At 39.0% G+C, this 24687-nt stretch overlaps 1 protein-coding gene across 3 annotated transcripts; it reads right to left on the bottom strand.

Annotated features, from left to right (window-relative positions):
- Nucleotides 1–1619: 1619 nt before the first annotated feature.
- ANKRD46 (ankyrin repeat domain 46) lies at nt 1620–22406 on the bottom strand. 3 transcript variants are annotated; one of them, XM_038128228.1, is made up of 4 exons: nt 22291–22406; nt 9157–9499; nt 7707–7865; nt 1620–3662 (listed from the first exon to the last, which is right to left on the bottom strand). In XM_038128228.1, exons 2-4 carry the CDS (start codon nt 9465–9467, stop codon nt 3446–3448), a joined length of 687 nt encoding a protein of 228 aa, XP_037984156.1. In that variant the 5' UTR covers nt 9468–9499; nt 22291–22406; the 3' UTR covers nt 1620–3445. The 3 variants fall into 3 exon arrangements, with proteins under 3 accessions (XP_037984156.1, XP_037984157.1, XP_037984159.1); XM_038128229.1 differs by having other exon boundaries at nt 22014–22292; XM_038128231.1 differs by lacking the exon at nt 22291–22406 and adding an exon at nt 20531–20575.
- Nucleotides 22407–24687: the final 2281 nt, after the last annotated feature.

Raw genomic sequence — 24687 nt, forward strand, 5'->3', positions numbered from 1 at the left:
TTCTGAATAAATTACTAAATTTTCACTTCTCTAAGTAATTATGACCAAATACATTTTGACTAGAAAAAGAACTACCCAGCAAACTAGCCAGAGCTGATGATTTTTATTAATTTAATAAAAACAGCCTCAGATATTCATCGACTCATGGTAAAATCAAACTCCCAATCAGCTGCAGACCCAGAAACTACTGAGATCTTATGTTTCAATATTTCAAAGTGAAAGCATGTTCTTTCCCCTCTGGAGGGTTTTCATGAAGAAAAGCCTCACAGTGCCATATCACATCCAGTAATTAACTACCTGTTGTATAGTGGCAGCCAGAGACAGTATCTACTCATGACAGTCAGCCAACAGAGCATTCCCCTTCTACAAAGCAAATTATCAATATGAGAGAAAACAGAGCCCTTGAAGATAAAGAGATCTGGTACGTGAACAAGTTACTGTGAGATAAGATTGGTGTGATCTTGCCATGGGATAAATATGAGCACCAGGACAGCCCACTGCACAGGAGCCTGTGTCTATCCTTTTCACACTCCAGTTCACCTTGCACTATCTCATCCACCAAGTTGTTTCAGGTCACTGGAAAAAGAAATCTCTTCATAGCTGTTTGTTTTCCCTCTCAATTCCTTATTCCATTTGAGTTCATTAGTCTAACAACAGCTTGAGACAACAATCTGTTTTGGATTTGAAGAGTGACTAATCTTGAATCTGTATTAACATAATGAAATTAATTTCTGGTGACAGCAGGGATAATTCTGTACCTGCACTCGCAGGATAGAACGATGTACCTGTTTATCTTAATCATATTTAAGCACTTCAGCTGAATTTTGTGTTGCCTGGCACAAAAGTGAGTACCTGGATCAAGGTACCAAGATACCACTGCAATAATAAACAAAAGAAATCCTATTCACCTACAGACAATCCAAGTCTTTATATTGAAATAGTAGAATCCCCCATGACAAGGAAGCTAAAGTTAGAGGTAAATTCATTCTTTAGAAGCAGCCTTTGAAAAGGAAGAGATTAGTATTTGCAGATATATTGAAAGGCACAGCAGACCTTTTACAGTAACAGAAGCATACACAGAACAAACTCCACTTTTATCAGACAGTTATCATGTCCTTATTTAAAGGAGCAGCACTCATTGAACAGTGAAGTTCAAACAGTGCTTTGGATTTCTTTCTGGTTTAAAACATGAAATATCTTAATTTCAAACACAATTTTTCAAACCTTTTCAATGTGTAGTTCCTACATGTCTGCTTATGCATGCAGCGAAATAGGAAAGGCTACTTAAGGCTCAAGCTTTGTTTTATTAGTTATGTTTTGCTCCTCCTCATAAGTAATCTTAAATTTTGAGAGGCCTCCAGACTATATGGTAAATACCTGAAGTCTCAGAGAAGAGAGACGGCCAGACAGCAATTTTAATTCAGCAACAATACTGAAAACAAACCAGGCAAATCTAAAGAATCTGTGCTCTAAAATCTCATTTATAGCAGCTACATGGTTGCCATTTCTTGTGTAGGGAAGTTCCTCACTTCTGAAATTCTCATTATCAAGGCACAACAAACTTAGTAAAATGGAGTAGCATCACTACTGCTGCACTAATGTAATAATAAACCAAAACATATTTACTACATGTATTTATTTGTGGCATTCACCCATACTGAGAACACAATTACAAATTATGCAGATAATACATAGTGAAAGACAATGTCATTAATCAAGATGCATAGTATTATTAACAGAAATGTACTTATTTAGACAAGTAAATGTAATTTAGGTATATGATGAGTTTATATTTATCTGTTTGTGAACAATGGTACCATAAGTGAAATACTCAGAAGAAGAATATGTTCTCATTTTTTGGTTTTTTTAAGATGTTTTCTTTTCTGCAGCATTGTGCTGTTAAAAAAGTATTTTGTCATTAAAGTTTAACTTAAGAAATGAGATCAAGATTTATTCAGACGCAATTTAGAATGGGGCCCAGCTCCAGCGAAACCCATATCACACATCGAAACAAAGACAACAACCCCCCTCATCCAAACCAATAAACAAGAAAGAAAAATATACACGGTACCAGAACAGAACCAAGTAGGTTACAATTAAATGTACAATAAATATTTTATGTTATTTAGCAACAACTGAGGAGTGGCTAACTAAAAAAAAATTAAAATTTGATTCCTTAGGCTCACAGAATTCCTTTTGTTTGGGATTTGCAAGGCAATGGCAAAAGAGAATTAGATGTCTAATCAGCATGGGGAGAGAGAATCCACCTTCTTTGAAGATCTCCCACTTACTATGCAATACCTTTCCAGCCTTCTTAAAGGAATATCTAATGGATTCACATCCCTAGGTTATTTACGACAAAGGGTTTCACAGCAAAGTACAGAATGGATCAAGATTTAATTTCATACAATGTTCCTAAATACTAGTATTTTAAACACCTTTATTCTGCATACTCAGAAAATAATTCATAAGCCTGTAGGTTCTGTCTGAAAGCAAGTGAAATGGAAAACAATTCTAGAAAGGAATTCTGTTCAATCAGGTTCTCTCCACAAACATAAAAACACAATTACATGGTTCAGTCTGATCCTTATGGGAGGACGAAAAAGTTATCCTTCATGATATGTTTCACAATGACCTTACAGAATTATTATATACATGGCAGAACACCTAAATCACTTTTTAATCATCCTTACAAAGAAAGCTTGCTTAGCAACATTTCAATAAAAATGCAAAATTTCCAGCCCAAGTCTTCTTCTAAAGCACAACAAACAGTTTTATTCTACAAATTTTACTTCAGGCAGGTATTAACAACATTAAATTCATCAGGGGAAGACACACTACATTAACCTAATAAATAAAGGAGTGATCTACACAACAGAGACATAGTAAAACTTGAACTATTTCTCATTCTTTTTATAAACTAGCAGATAGGAAACTATGGAGAGGCATTAAAATAACTATGGAGTCGCAGCTTATCACCATCTACGTATCAGAAAGTGTTATTACGTTACTGAGATTTCTTGAGGAGGACTTCTAAGACTATTTTTCTTTCAACTGAAGCACTTACAAAAAATCCAACAATAGATCTACCTCTCTTCATAGAAAAAATAAACCAAATGTGATTCTGTACTAGGATATGTTTTTCATATGCCGGAATTTAATATTCAGAATGAAAGGCCTTTTCTAATCACAATATTTTATCAGAGAGGACTATCTTCACATCTTGCTTGCAAGTCAAGGTAAGTCAGAGGTATCTTAGGAATGCTTTAGAAATCAGTGTTACACTTGAAATTAATTAATCCCTCTTCCAAAGGGGTCAATAGTAAGTACAAAAGGCAAACAGTATATACAGCTGCCACTGTCTGCACCAAGCAAATAATTTCAAGCTCAAAATAAGATTAGATTAGAACAGGAAAAAGGACTTCTGTATTTCTTTGCATTTGCTTCAGTGCACCAGTTCAGGCTGGTTTTCTACAAAAGGAAGCACCCCACTAACATAATATGCTATTCCAAGGGACAGGAGAGCGATGACAATGATGAGGAGCAGCACCCTCCAGAAGCCCAGGTCTTCCACAAACTCCTGCCACGTTGTGCGGAAACTGGAAAGAACTCCTTCACCTTGCTGGAGGTTTGGATTAAGAAGGGAATGGCTTTCCATTGCACTACAAAGGATTAAAGTTAAAAATACATCAGAGTAAAAGAATACATCTGGAAGTATGACAGTAATCCCACTAAGGGCATCTGAAACTTTCTAGATTAAAAATTAACCCCCCCTACTGATTTATAGCATTGCTTCTGCTAGATCAAGACAAATCAGATCAGGAAAACACTCTTAATTCCAAAGTTATTTTAGCTGAAAGGACATTTTATTAACCTGTGCAAAGAGAATGATATTTGTGTACGTATAACTGCGCTGAATTTTCAGGCCTGCTACCCAGAAGCCTTCAAAGGTCAGTCCCCATAATTCCTACTAAATATGGCTAAGTAAAATATAATTAAGCATAAATTAAGACCTCAAGGGGCAGACATTATTTGTTAATAAAACAAATCATGACTAAAAATAAACTCTGATTAATAAAATGGAAGATTTAACCAATATTAATTGAGATGCTGAGTTCTGCAGTGACCTTTACTACTCTCCTGGATATCTTTGTTACATGCCTCTTCTAAAAAAGCATTTTAAAAAATCACAGAAAACAGTAACTTTGGATAACAAGAAGTTCAGAAACTTTCTGAACAAGTTGGCATTGCTGTGTTTTCTGCCCTATGGTGTTCAGTGACTGCTTTGATGTTTTAGCATTCCACTACCAATCTATCCAGCCCCCTTAAATTGTCAGACTAGAAATTAGGGAGTGGAATTCTCACTTTTAATGAAAAACAAATATAAAATCTGAGAACGGCAATCTTCTTGACAATTGATCACCTTTACAAAAGATGTAAGTTGTCTCAAAATCCTGCACAGCTTCTTGCGTAATTCTCCCAATTTTGATGGTTTCACAATTGTAACAGGAAACTATCTGCTGCTTATGAAACATCTCATGAAGAACAGGAAAGGTTTTACACAGCCTGACTTCACTTAAAATTTTGGCCATCTGCACAGTCTTACTACTTACTACCTGAGTGAAATTACATACATGGGTGTTTACAGCATCAGGCCCTGACAACCACAGAAAGGAAATGGTGGAATCAATCACACATTCAATGATGTCAATAGCAGAATGTAAGCAAAAAAAAAATATTTTCCTCCCTTTTAACTGATTTCTGTTACAATATTCCTAGATATTTCTTACAGGAGTAATAATAAAAAAATTTAAAAATCAAGGAAAAGCTATTTCCAAGCAAAACTAATTGTAGAAATGCTGTTCTTCATGACATAAAAAAATTGAAAAATGATGGTTATCAGAAAAAAGTCTAACTCACAATCTCTCTTCTAAGATTACACCATGGGAAAACTTCACACTATTCATATGGTATTTTTTCTCAGGAAGTATAACCACTGAAGAACAATTAGCCTGAACTCCCACAGCTTGCTCAAGTATTGCAGCATCGTGTGCACAAGATTTCAGGAATTGCCTATTAAACAGCCTGTATTTTTGTTTTTTAAATATTTATCATGCTGTAAAGCTATTTTAGTTTACCCACAGGTGCAGGATTTAGTAATCTTCCTTGCTTATTACAATTTCCCAAGCAAAACAAAGGGTTTAGTAAAAGACAGCCCTTTGAGCAGAACAGAATTTCTTACTCAGTAAGTAGTAACTAGTTAATACATAACCACAGAGAGGTTAAATGAAGGTGCAATGCAATTTAAGTGGAAAGGTCACATGCTTGCTCATTAAAAAGGGTACATAGAAAACATTTTTACTATTTTATATTATGACCCAATTGAAACCAATGTTATTCAAGATATTTTTTCTTATTACAAATTAGAGCTGCATAAAAACTGGTAATGCAGCAACATGTCAAACAAGAGAAGAAGTTGTGCACACAGCCCAGACAGATGTTCTGTGTCCAGCAGCAGGTGGGAGTTCACATTTAGACACGCTCGTGGCACAGCCACAGGTCCTGCTGGGCTGTGCCGAAGGACAGATGTCTGCGTGAGAGAGGGACAGAGGGAGCTCTGCCTCCTGGCAGCAGTGTCACTCCTCATGCACAGGAGGGCAAAGCAAGCAAAACCAAATTTGACTTGGGAACAGAGCTCTGGCCTCTGCTTCCCAAGCAGCAGCAACTCTGTGTAACAAGGAGCAGAAAACTGAAGTCAGGGACTGTTTTTAGACAGGGTGTTTTTTCTTCATAGGTTCATTCATAATGTAAGAGTTCAGAGGGTAGAGGACAGAAGACATTAATCAAAGTGCCCCTAAAATGTGAAAATAATACAAAGAGGGGCAAGTGAAACTGTGGAGGTCTGAAAAGCCAACTGGTAAAAAGATATTATTTATGTACAAAGCAAACAGTACACAAGCTCATTTGCTTTGGCTCCTGTAGGCATCTGCCATTTGTTACTTTAAAAATAATGTATTTCAGACATTTTAAACACGTTCCCAAACAAGCTGGGTAGTGCACTGTTTATGTCTCTGTGCCTGTCCCCAAGGAGAACTGCTGACTTCCTGGCCAAAGCAAACAATATAACATTTATGAAGGTCAAATAACAGAAAGGAAGCTATGTTTGTTAAAGGGACACCACCAAATCAAAAACCAAAATTTAAATGCGGCTGAGGTGTTTGTCCATATGTTTAAACAAAATCAGCCTAAGTGCATTTCTGTGTGTCAAGAAATTTTCAGTAAAAGTTAGTGAAGTCTGAAAGGTAATACGCACTAATTCTTACAATGTATAACCACGTAATTTCGAAAATAAAATTAATTTTCTGTTTCAGGGCTTAAAGCAATCTCTCTGACAGGTAAGGTCACCTGATGTATAAGAAAGAATTTCATGGGAGTATTGGGTATTATTTCTGCAGTTTTGTTGGTTTTACCTTTTTTGTTTACTCAACTTAGATCTAACTCCGTCTATACAGCCTCTTTTCTGTTTACAGTACAGCCTGTTCTACATTTTCACATAAACCAAGCAACACTTATATGACAAAACTTGCTGTCTTTTGTGATATAATGGTCCAGCAGTCATAGTTCATGGTCATCATTAAGCAATATTAAAAAAACCACCTTTTTTTGAATGGGGGTAAACAGCATAATATGACATACTAGAGAGCAGAAGTCACCATTGCTTTATACAACAGGACTGACAGTTTTCTTTATGTAGTGAAAATGTTTCGTGCTTTGTAGGATTTCACTGCATTTCTCAGGATAGCATTAACTCCTGGAACTGACTAATGCACCGATCCTGTTCTCCTTATATGTTTGTTTTTTGCTGAGAAACTTTTATTTTATGGCATACAGCTTTCAGTAATTACAATTGCATTTTTGTGCTACAGAATCATAATTTGTTACTACTGATTTCCTCTCCCTTGTAATCCCAGGTTTTTGTCCATGCCATCTCAATTTTCCTCAAGGTTGCCTGTATCTCATTTCATGGTATCACTACCATGCTTCTACTTCTCATGCTTTTGCTTTTTTATTTAAGAAAATTCTAAGTAAGCACAGTTCCAGAACCAGACTTTTAGGAATTCATTATTAACTTCCCTCTAACCCAACAATTTCCCTGAAATGGTCAGCAATTTTCTTGAAATCCTCAGTTCTGCATTAACTATCTCTTTAGCCACCAAAAAATTCTTATTCTCCATCTTTTCCAGTACTGCTAACAATAGAAATTTTAGATACGACACCATATAAAATCCTTTATTCAAGTTCAGATGGATGAACAGTCTCCCACCCCTTTTTTTGCACAGAAAATCATCAAAAGGATGTCAGGTTAGCCTGTGATACTGCCATTTTGCATTTCACACTATTTCCCACTTGGTTTTGTGGTAGGTGGTAGAATATTTGTGTTTGGGACTCTGAATGGAAAATTAGCAATTATTTTTTTAAAATTTTCCTATAAAATTAAAATCTCAGTAGAAATTCCTTTTTTTTTCTTACATTGGATCTGTTTAAAGAGATTCTTCCAAAATTTAACACTCAATTTTGATTTTGTTTGATAATGTCAGGTCAAATTTGATATTATCTGTTTTGAGGAATAAACAATCAAGTCAATCCCAAAAATCTACAGCCAAAACCATTATTTCTTCTGGTAGTTATTTTTGTTTGGTAAATACCTTTCACTTTCAGCTGTCTGCATTGTCTCCAGCTTTGAGTGAGCGCCTCTGTTAAATCCTTTCACCTCCTGTTCCTCTAAAGATTCCAGCAGTCTAATCACATCTTTATTCACACCCCTTCGTTTGGCAAGAACAAGTGGTGTTGCACCTTGGTGGTTGCTAAAACAAGCCCATAAAAAGACATAGGAAAATTTTAACAAAGAAATTTTGTAACAAGTCAACTCAGCATAACATATTCCAATTTAGTAAGTCCTGAGAAATATTTTCTGTTTTATGTGACAGTAATAAATTCCAATCTAGCCAAGTTACAGCACAATTGGCTATAGAAGAAAATAAATATATTTAGGTTTGAAATCGCACAACTGTTTTCCCCCTCTAATAAAATCAAATTCTTAGGACTCTAATGTAATTGGAATCTCTGGGTGTTAGAGCAAAAAAAATCCAAAAAAACACCAACAACAGTAGATTTATGGCAATGTTCAAGTTTAAGCTTAATTTCAAGAAAGTATTGTGCAATCTGGCTCCTAATAGTTCCTTTTCCATGAGGATATTAGGACATGAGGCAGAAACAAAATAAAATACAGATGGTCCCTCTGCTGCTATTAAAATAATACTGAATAGGTCCAGAGCTGCCTTTAGACCAGGAATTTCCACCAGAGTTGTTTGAAATGAGGGGGAAAAGTCCCAACCCACAACCCATAAATAATCTGGTCTACCAATAACTAGATTTGCTGAGTTGAAAACACTAATGAGGGACAGGTGAAAAAGGGACAGATTTAAAACCTCAAAGGTTTTGACATTACTCCGGACTTTTGCACACATTGTGAATATGCAGAAAGTTCCACAAACAAAGTAATTCAGCACAGGAATGAAACAGCTAGTTATTTTGCAGCTTGAGAGCTTCCATCTGAGCACTGGCATCTGACAGCTGCTGGAAGCCAGAAGGAAAGAATATACAATATTCTGAGTCATAGACTTTGAGGGAGGGCAAAAACACTGAAAGGAAGCATTGTTACCAGAAGAGTATGGGAATGAACTGACACACACATATACTGTATTTTCTTTGTCTTATGTAGTTCCACAATAGAAAATGGGGTGGAGAAATTCTTCTAAAGTAGTCAATGTGATTTTTTTCTTTGGTGCCAACCACCCACACCTGGCTGTCTGGCCAAACCAGGGCAGCAATGTTATCAATGAGGCACAATTAGATACAGCAGCTCACACCAGCAGCAGCTATTTACATTTGCTTTGCTTGTTGCACAGACTAGCAGAAGTGGCCTCTTATTGTTTTCCTGCCTTTTTATTTTGGGTTTTTTTTTAAATTAAGTGGTATCTTTGTAAAGTAGAATTGCACCAAATACAGCATTTCGGCAACAGCAGATTTATATGCAAGGCTCTGGTGACAGAAGACTAATGTATGATAAAATAAGTACTGTAAAAAGTGACTTACCAAATATCAATTTTAAGTCCATTAGAAACTAGGAACTGGATGGTATCGACATGCCCACACAGGTGAAGGGCTGTGTTACCCTGGTAATCAGTGGCTAGCAGGTCAGCACCAAATTTATGCAAGAGTTGACAGATGTCTACATTTCCTCTGGCTGCAGCCAGGTGAAGGCCAGTTCGGCCTCGGCTGTCACGAATGTTTGGGTCAAAGCCACTCTCTAGGAGTCGTTTGGAGTAGTTAAAATCTCCATCAATACAAGCCTGCAGCAGCGGCACATTGGTCTGGGAGGAGTCGTTCACAAAAACGTAGGACATTGCTCTGACTCTCTCAGGAGGAGGTGACTAACCTGCAAGTAAAAGGTGAAGAAATGATGGTGAAACCAGGTGAATAAACACAATGCTAATATTCACTAGACTGCGCAGGTCCCAAACAAGAATGCGAACTAGCTTATGGGTCAACTCTGAAATCTTCCTGTCATACACATTAATTTGTGTGCTGCATTCCCTTCTGGTAAAAAAGAAAGAGATCACACCTCTGGAAAGAGCAGCAAAGCTTTGTTATGAGAGGAAACTGGTAAGATATCTGCCACAGATGCCAACAGGTAATTAGTTTTCAACCTAGTAAGGAATCACAAGTAGTAGTATTGATATAAAAGGGCAAAACACCACAGACTGGGACAGAAAGGCAGAACCTTTCATAAACGGGGAAACTCTAAACAATTTGGTCCACTGGTACAGTCACACTAACTGCAATTTTTACCAGCTATAAGTAAAGCTGCTCCAATGGACTTTCACCCTCTGATTTTAAACTTCAATGCACAAACTACAGTACAGCTAAAAATGCTTAATAAAAATACTAACTTCTTCATTCTGCAATAAATCAGAATGTATTTTTCAATAGTCTTTGAGAACATTATTTTTACAGTGTCAGAGATACACAAACTGTAGAACAAATAAGAACAGCGATACAGAACACAGAAAACTGACTGTATTAGGTGAAATGCCAATGAAAACTGGAAGTGGGTGCAAGGAAGACAATGGTAAAATCAAGCACAGAGCTACTGTGGGTTTGAGTAGAACCTCAACACAGAGAAATACAAATGCAGTTTCTTTGGCTAAATACTAAATAAAGGATTAAGCCCTTTTCTGTATCAGGACATAAAAGAGAAAGATAAATGTTTCACCATGGATTACTTGGTATAGAATATTTGCTGAACTATGATTTCAGTTTTGCAGAAGAGTATTTTAAGGGTGAGTCAAATCATGATGACACCATTTGCTTCTGGGACACAGAAAAGATTACTTGAAAACATTAAGGAAAAACAGAATGATTTAGCAAGAGAATGGTAGAACGTTCATGAGGCAATTTTAAGGAGCAATGAAAACATCTAGAAGACTGGACAACAGTCCTTTTTTCGTACTGCCCCAGAGAGGTGGTAAAAAAATTCATATAAATAAGTAAAATTCCTCTAGAAGACATCACAATAGATACATGACAAAGTTAAAGTGATAGGAGGGCAACGTGATTTTACTAGATAAGCTTGGAATAGAAAGTGAACTGAAATGCCACTTGAAAAAGCATTTTTCACTTGCCCAGGGGTTCTATTCTGGGCTCACGGTGTAGCGGCGTTCTGATTAACTATCTGAATCTCTTATTAAAACTGCTATACACAGATGTAAATTTTCTCATCTATATAAGGTATCCTTCCACACCAGTGCACTCATTCAGCCAGGAGAATGGAAACATGGCCAGTAGCCAAAGAATTCAATTTAAAACCTCTCCTTTTATGAGAGCTCATAATGTCTATATTTTATAGCTCTGCCTCCATGTTTTAGATCAAATTCAAGATCGAAGTACCTACAGAAGTAATTTCAAAATGTTTACACACTGGTGTGAATAACAGCTCTAGCACTGGGGGCTGTTGAGTTTAATAAGTAATATTTAAACTTCACTAGGCTGTGTTTCCTACCTCGACAAATTCTGCTAGATATATCAACACTTGTCTAGTTTTCCAGTGCAGGAATTTACAACGTTTTTTTCTTTATTGAATGCTGAAGAGAAAGAGATAGAAATAAATTCTATGTCTTGGTATCTGTATAAGGAATGATTCTAAGCAGAGTACATTCCTCTAGGCTGCAAGTATGTTTTTAAGCACGTGACAGTACATCACTGGCTCAAGAACTCTCTTCCACAACCATCTTCAATAGCAAGTGGCTGGTTCACTGATACACCATAAAACTTAGTGCCAGACTCATGCAGGGCACTGACAGCCTCCTTATAACCCTATACAAAAAGAAAGGAAAATGTAATTACTCGAATTTTCAGTGACTATGTTACAACCCCCTGGATGCTACAAAGCTATGACTCCCAGCTGACAGCAATTTCAATTTTCTTGCCCATTTTCCACCCAAATCATGAATGATATGAGAATTTTTATTCCACTCTGCTCGTCCAGTCTTCACTGAGAAAAATAATGGGTCCAGTTTCTCTGTGATATGATTGTGGCCTTTATATTCTGCACTAAATCTTCCCTAAAGCAAGATCATAAATCATTTTAAAGCCTCCAATTATCAGCCATAGTAGCAGCATATCAATACCGCAAACCCCTACTCCCACTTGACAAAAAACAGTTTACTTGTAAAATAATGCTTCAGTGTTTAAACCCGCTTAATAAAACAAGGCCTAACATAAATCACCATGAGAATATTATACTGGAAGAAACGTAGGCTATTTGAGAAACAGCATGGCATGCTGTGTTAAATATAAGCTAATGGCTGTATTTTCATACCAGACGTGTATGTCTGGTAAAGCCCTACAGAATTCCCCAACTGTGATGAAACATTAGCTAATAATACCTAGGAAAAAAGTCACCTCTTTATCTTCTCAGAAAAGGAAGCACAAATACTAGCAGTTAACAGAAAGTGTAACTGGAAGTCATTCTGATTCAGAATTTATTATTGCTAAAATCTTCTAGCACTGATCACTGATGCCTAGAAGACTAAAATAAAACCTTAGTATTTCACAATAAGAAAGACAAAGATGAGGCAAATCCTTCTTCCCAACACTTGAAGATTGTGGACTAAGCAAATGCATTCACAAAAAAAAAAAATCTGGACCATCTGGTTTGATTTATCTTTGTGATTAAAAAGATTTTTTCTACTAACACAATTCTATTTCACATATAGCTAGCTAACCTATGCCAAATACAAGCTGCACACAAAGCTGAACTATGCACCATCTTTAAAATGTCAGTCCCCAAACAGCATGTTCTTGCCTCAAAATTAACCCAACCTAGCAAAATTTCCTGTGTAAGAAAACTCATAAAAAAATCACAAGTAAAATTAATTAGGTATTTTTCATTAAACAAATGGTAGTTACATTTCTGCCCACAGTATGAAAAAGCATATTATTGCAATGACTATCTAGTACAACAGACTTAGGAGCAAAATTTAGAAACAAAACAGCATTAGCCATTCAATTTAAATGGCTTCTGAAAGGTGAATCAGGTAACAACTCTGAACCTGTCCATAAGCTGATATTCTACCAGTAAGGACTGATTTCATAAGCACCAAATAGGACAGATGGACTTGCATTAGTAACAAGACACAAAATATTTCAAAATGACCATCCTGAATGTCCCAAAAAATTACTACTACTTAAATAAATCTAATTTTTAAAGACAGAAGTAAATGACTGCTTGTAAAAATGCACCACTATCTACTGAAAATGTATCTGTTAAATAATATTTTTGTTAAAAAAAGGTTTGCTTTTAGATAGCTTGTTAACTTGGTACTTTGACAGAAAATTAGTTTTGTGAAAAAAAGTAAATCCAAAGACATCCTACCAAGCTAGAAGGATTCCCATTAGAAAGGCATAATGTAACAATACATTTTCCCTAGATTTATACATTTATTTAGCCTTAACACAGTGTACTTCTTAATTAATAACTTCAGAAATTATGCTGTAAGCCTCTTCAATGACACGTGCAGTACAGGATAAGCAAATTTAACCAAGCTGTTTTGTTTTCAAAAGAAATGCTTATAATAAGTGATTCTGTAAAAATAACTTATTTACTAGGAGTCAGCTGTCTCTCACTACACTGTGTACAATGGTAACTCATTGTCACACATTGATCTGTTCCAGGACACATTCTCATCTGCAGAAGCCAGGAGTGATCTTGAAAAACTCAAACCACAGAGCTCAATGCAAGCTCTGTCACTTCTTAAACTAGTCCTAAAATTTGTGTTAAGTGTGCACAGTTTTATTTTTCAGTAAATATATGCTGTGGTCTCTGCTTTCTCATTAAATTCAACAGCTACCAAACAGCCCCAGGAACAGCAGAGAACGGCTCCACATGAGAAACACCATCACTCATGGGACCCATCCCTCCACTACCAAAGTATTAATGAACCTGTCAAATTGGGATTAATCACCAGCCACTGCTCCATACCAGCTCTGCAAAACTACAGTTTTCCCCACTACATTCAGGAAAACTGAACTAACTGTCCCTATTTTAAAACAACACATCAGTACCACAGAACACTGTCAGATCACTCCATCCTCGAGATTTCTCAGTATTCATACAAACTCTGACATCTAGAACCTAGGAATCGGTAAGATCACCGCTAGGGAAACTGCCACCACCAAGAAATGGAAACTAAAACAAACCCAGGAAATAGTAACCTCCTATGCCAGCAAACACACGATACACATTACTTGCAAAATTTGCATTTGTCAACTCCCTTGTGGCAAACAGCATCCTCTTTCTGTAATGCACTTTGAGAGCACTTCAGTGGCAGTGGCTTGCAAAGCTCTTCCTCTCCATTATTTAAGTGAATGAAAAACATTCCAGTACTTTGCTTAAAATGCTGAGGGAGAAATTCCTTGCTAAGTTTTCATGCACACGTGTATTTATGTGTAAGTTACTGAGAAGTCATTTAACTGAATAAATATTATATTTAGTAAAAAATGATGTGATCAACTCATTTACATTTAGGAAAGAACCCCAGTATGTACATCAAAACCCACTTAGGTTCTGTATTTTCTATCAGAAATCTTTATCTTTTCAGTACAACTGGAACAGTTTTATGGCTCCACCAATATGGAACTGCTGCTAAAAGCAGCACCTCAGATGGAGCACAGCATGATGCCTATTTTACACACTGCTATATTTTGCAGATTTTCCCTTTCTAACTTTAGCTATTTTTTTCAACAGTTCCTGGATCTGAGGTATCACAGCAGTTTTATAACACCTACATGCCCTCTCATGTACCTAGTCAGCCACATGAGTAGGTGCCAACAGAATAACATTATTTATGCCATTTGTTTCCAGTCATTCCCATTCCCTTATGCAGACATGAGACACCCAGGTAATGATCTCTTGATGTCAGGACCATCCTGTAAGGAGAAATTCTGGGGCAATGCATATACAAAGGGCTTTACAAGTACAGGCTACAAAGTGCTTTATGAAAAAGCTTTAACAACTATTGCTGCTCTTATGGATCAGCAGATGATGGCACTGGGAAACAGGAAGCTTTGATCATTATTGCCCAGTATGTCAACACTACAAGATAAAAAATATACAAAGCCTCAAATGCCAGTCCAGGGTTGCAGGATGCTTCCCCAGATAAAATAGTACAAGCTTTGTGTACTTAGATACACAAAACAAGGGAAAAATAAGAAAGAGATCATTCATTTAAAATGCCTTTATTAACAAGCAGATTCATAATCATTTTATCCTTGCTAAACTTAACTGGTAATTCAGCTGTATTACATGCCTGAGCACATTTAACTTTTATCAAATATACAGCTAAGTATTTTTGAACATTGCTCATCTTTCATCTTCTGTACAAGAACTATTTAGGAAAAAAGGCAATTTATAGATTTTTTTCAAATAATCTGTAACTTTAATTCCCCACAGTTGGCTCAATTAAACCAGTATATAGCTGCAGTACTTCTCTGTTGATTGTGGCCAGTTTGAATACATCCGTTTTTATATAAAGTTATTGAATCATATCGATCATAATTATCAACCTCTTCATAAAGCTCTACCTGAATTATTTTTGTTTCTGCTGGGAACACATAGGGTGTATGCTGGTCAAGAAAATATTAAAGGTTATAATAAAGGTGTTGTTGGTTTAATAGCCTGGTTATTAACAGAGTAGCGAGAATTGTCCCACTGTTAATTAAGTGTTTGTGTTTAAATTTGCTGCAGACTCGGAGCAGTCTCCTGGAACAGACATTGACGAGGGCTAAGTCCGGCTGGCCGCAGGCTGCCGAGGCAGGAGCAGCACTGGAGGCTGGATGGACACTGCCACCACGTGGACTGCTGAATTCCTGTCCAACTGGAGGGACAAGCACAATCACAGAATGCTTTGAGGTGGGAGAGACCTTAACAGGTCATCTGGTCCAGCCCCTTGCCATGGACAGAGACATCTCAAACACCGCTATACCGGGCTGCTCAAAGCCCCATCCAGCTTGGCCTTGAACACTCCCAGGGATGGCGCATCCACGGCTTCTTTGGGCAACTTGTTCCAGTTGTTGTTCACCCTCACAGGAAAGAATTTCATCCTTATATCCAATCTAAACCTTCCCTCTGTCAGTTTAAAGCCATTCCCAGTTGTCTATCATTTCATGTCCTTGTAAAAAGCCCCTCTCCACCTTTCTTGTAGGTCCCCTTTCGGTACTGGTGTGGTGTGTAAGCCTTGACTCACACAGACCACTTTTCTACATTTGTGGTGTTTTCTATTTTCCTGGGAAGGAAATTATGAAAGGCCTGAAAATAATAATCCTTTATTAAAAGGATTCTGAAATCCAAACTGCTACTTCTTTGCAGTATAAACAGCATTCTCATTTAATCTTTGATCCTCTATTAGTGAAATGAAGACTTAGGTATGCTGCTTGAGTTCTGAAACCAAAGGTATTTAATTTTAAAAAGTATGTATTTATGCCTGCTTCTTAAAAACCACTCAAAACTAAATCCAAAACACCCCTACACCCTCACACAAAAAGCCCAGTCCCTACTTAGACAAACAGTGAGTCCAAGATGACATATTTATTAAAGTGGGAAAAAACTTTATGTATCGAGGAGGAATCATCAGAAATCAGAACTTAATAAAAGCAATAAAACAAACTAAGACCTGTCACCAAATGACTTGTTATATAGTTAATATTTTTTAACTTTTTTTCCTTATAATATATATAATAGCTTATATGTCCTTAGTCATGCATAACCTTGATGGCAGGGCCTTAGTGTGCAATATCAAATCTGGTTTAGTGGCTAGTGAACAGAAACAAGTCACTTTTAAAAGCAGATGTCTCCTAAATTTGTGAGTCATTTATATGCAACTGTATGCTTGACTTCACCTTTGAAAAAATATCTTGCTCTGCTTGTTCATTGAAGTTCATTGTTTTATACCAACGATGTATTTATATCAATGTACCAATGCCAAGACAACTAACACTGTCAAACACACAACTCTTACTACAAGTGCTGGATACACATATTTCTGTTCAGAATTTTCATGTTCACACAGCAAATCACTAAACCAGTTTATCAAAGACAAATAGTAAATTGATAAATTTACTCTTTCAAATATTTTAACTATCTATCAACACAGCATGACTTAAAAAACTTAACTGTATCACAGTGGATCATGTTATGTGACATAGTAAGATGAAACGGTAACACTATTAAGGCTCTATGTCTAAGCAGTATATACACAGATGCCACTTTTGCATAAATAGTTGCTTCACCATGCTTAGACTCAAAAAATTTCTCCATGTAGGCAAACAAGGAGTAGTACTAATGACTGCCCAACCTCAGTCTAAAGGGACTGAAGGGAGTAAACCATCAGCCTAAGCATTCCCAGGACAACAGGCAAGTCTGAGGAGAATCAGAGAGGTCAGCCTCAAGCTCCTGATCTGCACAGGGGCTGGAACTGACCAAAAATGCAATGAAAGATGATTGAAAAGAATCTGAGAGTGGGGTAGCTCCGCTGATGTTTACCAATTGCATCAATCGATCCTGCTGAGCCTGAAAACAAAAGACATCACATATACAGGGTGAACTTCTACCTTTAGATTACTTAGGAAATACCAGTAACTCATCTGTAAAAGACCCAATCAATATTCAGCATGAAACCTGGTCTCTAGTCAATGAACAGCAATACCATGTTTCTTTAAAGAGGTTTGACAATTGGAGGAAGGATGAAGAGAAACTGTGAAAAAAAGTCCACGTCAGTTATTACTTTTGTGAATAAAGAGCCTACATAAAGTAGCCACAGCAGATCACAACAAAGGTCCTTTTAGGCCCAATATAATTTTTTAAATGGTGGCAAAAAGCAGAGGACAGAAAGAACACAGAATAGGGCAAGCATATATAATACTGCTTTTTCTATTCAAAATGGATGGGGTTTTTATGTATTTGGCCCCACCTCCACCTCTGAATCTGCTCTTTCTCCTCTTCAACACAAATGCTTCTAATACCCACAACATACTCTGGTAAGTTCTCCAACTCAGTTCTTATGAAGAACAACATCTGTTGATCTTGCTGAAGCAGGGGCTTGGTAGCTTCCCCTGTGGACTCCCAACTCACCAGTAGGAAGAACAGACTGTGCACCTCTGCCCTTTCTTTTCCTGCCTCTCATGATTCTACAGGCCTTCATCACAGCCTCCTCAGACAACCCTTTTCCAGGATGAATTCTGAAGTCCAGTTTTCTTGGCCATTCCTCATTTGGAAGTGGGGTCTGTGTCTGTGACCATTTTTGTTTTGCTTCTCTGAATCTCACTCATTTTTACTCTGTTTTGTGAGGTGGGAGACAGAGCTGGATTGATTCAATCAAGATGTTTGGGGTGAACCGTGGATTAACAAGTGTCATGACAAAATCCTTTGCTTTGTTCTTTACTTGTTTCAGTACTATTCACTGGTTTTTTAACCTTTCTTACTGCTGCTTAGCACTGTTGTTATATTTTCATGGAATCATTCATAAAAACTCTAAGATACTGCTCATTACTGAGAAGTAATGGAAAGATAGGATTCTCTTTTTGCTATCTGAATCCCTCTACTTACACTGAACTCATGTGCCAGTATATTATCCAGTTACTCAGTTTTACAGGGTTCTTCTGCAGCTTTTCATAGCTGACCCTATCTTTACAACCCACATCCTGGCAAACACTATCACCTTGTTGCTCACTGCCTTTTCTAGGCTGTACATGCAAATTCTAACAGTTCAGAAGCCAGAACTGAACTAAATTTGCAGAACTAAAATTATTCCAGTCTTACTGATCATAAGTTGACTAAAACTGGTGTCCTGGATCAGGCTGATCTGGCTCCCCCAGCGCTCTGCTTTCAAGAGAAGCCATCAGAGATCCTCCACTGGGAGAGCACATGAACCTGGCTGCTTCCTGCAGTCCACTCTCCACACACACCCAGCAGCCACGACAGTGCATTGTGGACCTCCCTGAGCAGCTCTTTTAGCAGCCCCTCAGCCTTTGGTCCATTTTCTAACTCATTCCTGAACCTGCTCACTCTGCCACCACAGTGCCCCTGTCATGCTTCCCTGTATCCATCCGAAACTACCTCCCAACAGCCCCAGCAACTCCCATTTCAGTGTCTCAACACTGGATGAATAACTCTCACTTTACTCACTGCCTTCATTGCATAACCCTGGTCGTGCCCCAGCAATATCCTCTGTGAACAATCCTGACTTTTCAGTCTTTCCTCTTAAGGAAGCCGAGCCCCTTGTTCCTTTCAGTTGCCCTCCCCTATCCCATTGTGTCCTTCTTCCAATGCAGAGACTGGAACCACACAAACTACCCCAGATGTGGGTGCACCAGTGCGGCAGCAAAATGGTGCCCTCTGTCTTCTTCTCACTATCTTTCTCAGGACAGTCACCATTCTCCTGGCTCTCTGGCTGCCACAACACACACTGAGCTTAGGTTTCCAGGGAACACTCAGTGGTAACTCCAAGCACTTTCTCTTGATTGGTGGCTCCCAGTCTCGATTTCACCACCACAGGAGCATGGTTTACATTATTTTATCCAACACATCATCTTTGTGTACACTGAAACTCATCTGCCACCCTTCTGCCTCCTTCCTTTTTTTGGCAATTTCTTTTTGCCTTCTTTATAATTTTTCAACCCAATTCTGCACGTAAGAAATGTCTTTGTTTGCATGTCTTTGATGCTACACGCATCCACTCTCCTCAAAAGCCTCCAGTATGTCTTTTAATGCTTCCTGAAGATCCACATAACCGGTATCTACAACCCTACTCAGTAACCCTGAGTAAAAGCTGATGAGTCTTGGATGTAGCAAAACTCTGAAGACCTACCCATTCTCAGAGAGAACCAGCCCCCAAGGTACTAACACATAACACAGACAGGCATTTTATTCTGTGGATAAAAAACTCCGAGGTGAAGAAGACACACAGCATTTTACACCATCCATGGGAAGCCTATGCACCCCAGGCCATTCCTGAAATGCCCTGCTGCCCTTTTTCTGTCACCATCCACTACTGCGGGTCACTCAGCAGACACTCTAAGACACTCTAAGAGGTCTTGGGCATGCTGAAGAAAATCATAATGAGCATTACAGGGTTTATGCCTTTGAGTTTATATTATAAAATTCAGCTGATATAGCTGCATTAATTGGATGTCAGAAATTTGCTGACTGACCAAACTGATGTTTAAACAGGTCTGCTTCACAGCCAATCGACATTTTATTGAAAAAGTAAAAGAAAAAATGCCACTTGGAAAAGTGGTGCTGATACACGAAGGAAAGCCAGAATCTAAGTCCTGTAAGTACAGACAAGACTGCGGGGGGGGACTACACGAGATAAATACTTTTTTTCCACGTATTTTTCAAGTATAATCTTTAAATAGCAAAGCAAACCAAACCAAAACTGACCATTTCAGTATCTGTGCTCTTGACTGACAAACACAACAAACACAATGGAAATTTGGTGGAACAAACTCAGGACAGGCCTGCTGCCTACTCCAACAGCATTCTATGGATGGTCTCTCCAGAAAGCTCAATGCTTCAGGGATCATGTGTTTCACGTAACATGAATAAACCAAATGCCTTCTAAAATATCTGAAGTGCTTATTAACTGATCTATCTGGAAGTGAAACATCCACAACTTGAGATCATGTGGGGAGATACTAACTCACAGACTGACCAAAAGAAAAGAGTGGCAGCCCTCAAAATTCCAGCATACCCAAATCCCTAGAAGGACTTCTAGTAGTAGTTCACTCCTTGGACAACCAAGTACCTCAGGTCCTGAGCTGCAGATGAGGACTCCAAGGCCACATGTGCTCAAACATTAAGTTCAAAAGAATGTGAGGTAACACAATTAATTTAAAGCACTGCTTCAAATACCTTGCTCTTGCTGATGAGACAGCTTTAACTAAAGGACACCAAAACCTGCAGAGAGAAAATGTGTCATGATTACAGATCAGAGCTAAATTTTAGAGACCCCTCTTGCAGAGGCAAAGGGGTAAGGTAAGGAGCTCTGGTAAGGAGACAGCAGATGCACATACTACACTTCAACCTCCAACTCATCTCAGCTTACTTGTCACACCTTTTCATCGACACAAAAAAAGCCAGCAATTAGCCATTGTCATTTCCTGATTGTCACAACTCTACTATTCAGACTGCAAACATTACTATAAACATTTTTCTTCTAAAAAACAATTTAACAAGTTTTGCTAATAACCTATTTCAAAAACAAGCTAAAAAGAAAAACTGATCTATAGTCTACAAGTAACACTAAACTTAGGCTTCTGCAGCAAACAAAAATATTACTTTTACAAACCAGTCACATTCCATCTAGTAAGTGTTCAGTTTTTGCTCTTCCTTGATCTTTTTGAACGCTGGTCCTGAATATCAGTGCTCTCTGATGGTTAAAAATTTTCATGCATTATTAATCTCAAAACCTATCTTAAATTATTCATGTATTAATATGATCCTTTAGCTCAATTTATTTCCCTCATGGTGTTTACCTTCATGGTTAAACAGAAAGCAAAATTACAATTATTCTGCAAAATTAAAAAAACCTAGATGCCTCTTCCAACAGACTCTTAATTTCCCTACTTGACCTCGGCAAATCTTCTGTTTCTATTCCAGTTTTTTTGCTGAGAATGATTACCATTATACAAAGAATTCTAGAGTTCTGTTCATGGATAATAGTAACTCCTTTAACTGGATCACTGTACTAAGCGTTCACTTTTTCTGCAATTCAATATCGTGTAACTACCTAACATTCTTTGGTTTTGTGTTCCTTTCAAGTGGTAAGAATTTCTTCTACAAATTTTTTGCTTGCAAGGTTACTCTAACCTAAAGTAACTCTAAACCCTCATTCTTTCAATTGTTATTAAACTTATCTCATACCTTAGTTCTCAGGATCACCCAATTCTTTCTGTGTAGTACTATAACCCTCTTCCATACCATCAGTGCCTCACAACTCATCACTATCAAATTAAGACAGTAAAGTTTTAATTGCTGCATCAAGACCTCTAGTAAATATTTAGTAAGATTGGTCTTAAGACTGATCTTCAAAGAACTAATTTTATACCCTCTGATACTCAGATTTGATGGATTTTCAATTCAATATTACTCACCATAGTTTCTAGTTACTTCCCTATCCTGTCTACATTTCAGGTGTCATCCCTGCCTTTTCACCACAATAACAACGTGCAGCAGCTTTAGTGTGGTCTAGAAAATTAAAAAGGGAACTACTCTATTTCCCACAAAAACAGTAATTGCTTCATCAAAGACAGTTAGGACAGCAGATTAAAACATGTATTCCAGTTTCACTTATCTTGTTTACCCCTAGAAAGCACGCTCAAAGCCGCTCACTTACCAAAGCCCTGTCCCCAGGGCAGCCGCGCCCCGTCCCCGTCCCCGTCCCCGTCCCCGTCCCCTCCCTGAAGGCTGGCACCGCTCCCGCCGTTCTCCCACCGAACGGCATCACAGCGCTCCACCTCTCCGGCTGCCGGGCCGGGCTCTGCCCGGGGCCCGTCCCCGGGTCCCTCCCCAGGCCTGGCACAGGCCTGTCGGGTGACAGCGCCCTGCCGCGCCCTCCCGGGCCTCCCGCTGCCGCCCCGGCCCCGCGGCTCCGGGCCCCGCTCCCGCCGTACCTGCGCGGCGCTCTCGGGGGGCGCGCGGGGCCGGGCGGGACGAGCGGCCGAGCGCGCGCGCGCGCCCCCTGCTGGGCGGAGGCCGCGGGCGCCCCGGGCCCATCCGCCGCCTCCCGGCGCCCTCGGCCGGGGCACGGGCGCGGGGCAGGACCGCGGGGCGGTGCCGGCCCGCGAGAGCCAGGAGAGCCGGGACAGCGTGGCCAGCAGGAGCAGAGCCGTGATCGCCCGCCCGTACTGGGCTCTGGTGACGCCACCCCTCCTGTACTGGGCTCAGCTCTGTGCCCCTCCATTCAGGAAGGACATTGAGGAGCTGGAGCGAGTCCAGGGAAGGCCAGTGGAGCTGGGGAAGGGTCTGGAGCACAAGCCCGGAGCGGAGCGGCTGATGGGGCTGGGGGTGTTTGGCCTGGAGCAAAGGAGGCTCGGCTGTGACCTCACCGCTCTGTACAGAGCCCTGCGAGGAGCCTGGAGCCAGCTGGGGTCGGGCTCTTCTAACGGGAAACAAGGGACAGCACAAGAAGACATCGCCCCAGGCTGTGCCAGGGGTGGTTGGGGTTGGACATTAGGAGGAATTTCTTCACAGAAAGGGCGATTAGACACTGCCCGGGGAGGTGGGAGAGGCTCCAGCCCTGGAGGTGTTTAAAGACTTAAAGACTGGACCACGGTGTGGTTGATGGGGTGGTGTTCCGGCAGAGGTTGGACTCGATCTCAGAGGTCTTTTCTAACCTGATTCAGTGATTCTGCGATGTTGACGCCGCTGTGCGTGCTACCCCTAGAACACCACAAAAGTCAGCACGCTAAAAATTCAGGCTAAAGTACGGTGCCTCTGTCCCCGCCTCATCTTAGCACCAAGGTTTTCTGAGTATATGTGAATGGAAGCGGGGGTGAGAGATAGATATTTGACTGAAGATATTTGGCTGAAGATATTTGACTTCACCCAAAATATTAGTGCAGCTTTTTTGTTTTTGTTTTTTTTTTTTTTTTTGATAGATGATATCTCAGCAGGTCAGTAGGCGAACCACAACAGTCTGATCTGCTTGGAAGGATCAGAGGAAATGCATGCCTTTCCCAGACAATGCCTAGGTGGCAATAGCCTGCTCAACCATCACGCTAATTACAGGCACTCAGAAATATTGCAAGCTGATCTGTAAATACCTTTTCTTGCTAATAGAGTAGCACCTTTTCCTGTCAATCCTCCCCTTTCTGCTCGAACAGTGTCCGGGGAAAGGGAAAACAAAAAAAAAAAGCTTAGTCTCAGCACCCATTCTCACTAGTAACTGGATTTGTAAAAACTCTAAAGAACAGTGCACAGGCAAAGAATGACAGTGAAGGTTTTTGGTTGGTTTATGGGGTTTATTGTTGTTTTTGGTTTGGTTTTCTGGTTGGTTTTTTGTTGTTGTTTGGTTGGTTTTTTGTTTTTGTGGGTTTTGTTTGTTTTCTTTATAAGACTTCAACAATGGGTTCATTATTTTCAGACAATTAATTTTGAAAGACAGTATCTAAAGTAAATTATTAAGGCCCTCCTCTCTTATTTTCTCAAATACACAGTCATCTTCATTTGGCCTAACTAAAAATCTTTTCCTTGGGATACAACCCAAATGAACTACATGCAGTGGAACAAATAAAGAGTTAGAAGGGCATATGCATTTCAGTAATTATAGGTAGATACAAACAAGCTAGAAAATCTCACATAATACAGTTCAGGTTGATCTCTTTGGGATATTTCAGAGAGAACAGAATTATTTTTTTCCTGCTGGAATAGGACACAAGAACAGTTGCTTCTGCTCTAAGGCTTTTACAATGTACTGTATGTGTGGATTGAACAGCAGTTCCAAATGTGCCAACATCAGTGTTGTTTGGCATTATAGTGACCGTGAGGACATATATACATGTACTTTAACTACTGAATAGGCCTTCTGAATCGGATTGATTTCTGTTAATCACACATTCTTTAACCATAGCAACTGCATAAATGCTACCTTTCAACTCTACTTTTCCTAAAGGGTACGCAGTACTGTCTGAAGCTTCTGAATACCACATCATCTGGCAGGTATCAGCAGGCAAATTACGCTATTCCATTGCCTGGATCTGCAGTTTTCTGTTGTATTAGGAAAACTTAATGGCACTGATTTATCTTTTCGATATATGTCTGTACAGTAAATGTCCTGAAAATGTAATAAAAGTGTCCATCGTGAAGCTGTGGTAACCATGCTGCAGTAACTAGCATCAAGGCATTAGCAAGCTGGAACCAGGTTTTGCATACATTATCTCTGTAAAAGTTATTTCATGCCTGTTTCAAGATTTCTAAAATAACACATAACAGCAGAATTGCCTAGGTGCAGGAGCTTCTACAAAGCCTCACTATCTGCAAAGTCCACCTATGCTTCTTCATTTTCCTAC

The sequence above is a fragment of the Motacilla alba genome, chromosome 2, assembly GCF_015832195.1.
Source record: "Motacilla alba alba isolate MOTALB_02 chromosome 2, Motacilla_alba_V1.0_pri, whole genome shotgun sequence".
Lineage (NCBI taxonomy): Eukaryota > Metazoa > Chordata > Aves > Passeriformes > Motacillidae > Motacilla > Motacilla alba.

Bases quoted from the DNA above. Each gene is read 5' to 3' on its own strand.
- ANKRD46 (XM_038128228.1), bottom strand. From the start codon at position 9,467: ATGTCCTACGTTTTTGTGAACGACTCCTCCCAGACCAATGTGCCGCTG. The intron at 7,866-9,156 runs GTAAGTCACTTT...GGCTTGTTTTAG, and splicing joins GGACTTAAAATTGATATTTG to CAACCACCAAGGTGCAACAC. The intron at 3,663-7,706 runs GTATTTACCAAA...AATCCTTTGTAG, and splicing joins CAGACAGCTGAAAGTGAAAG to TGCAATGGAAAGCCATTCCC.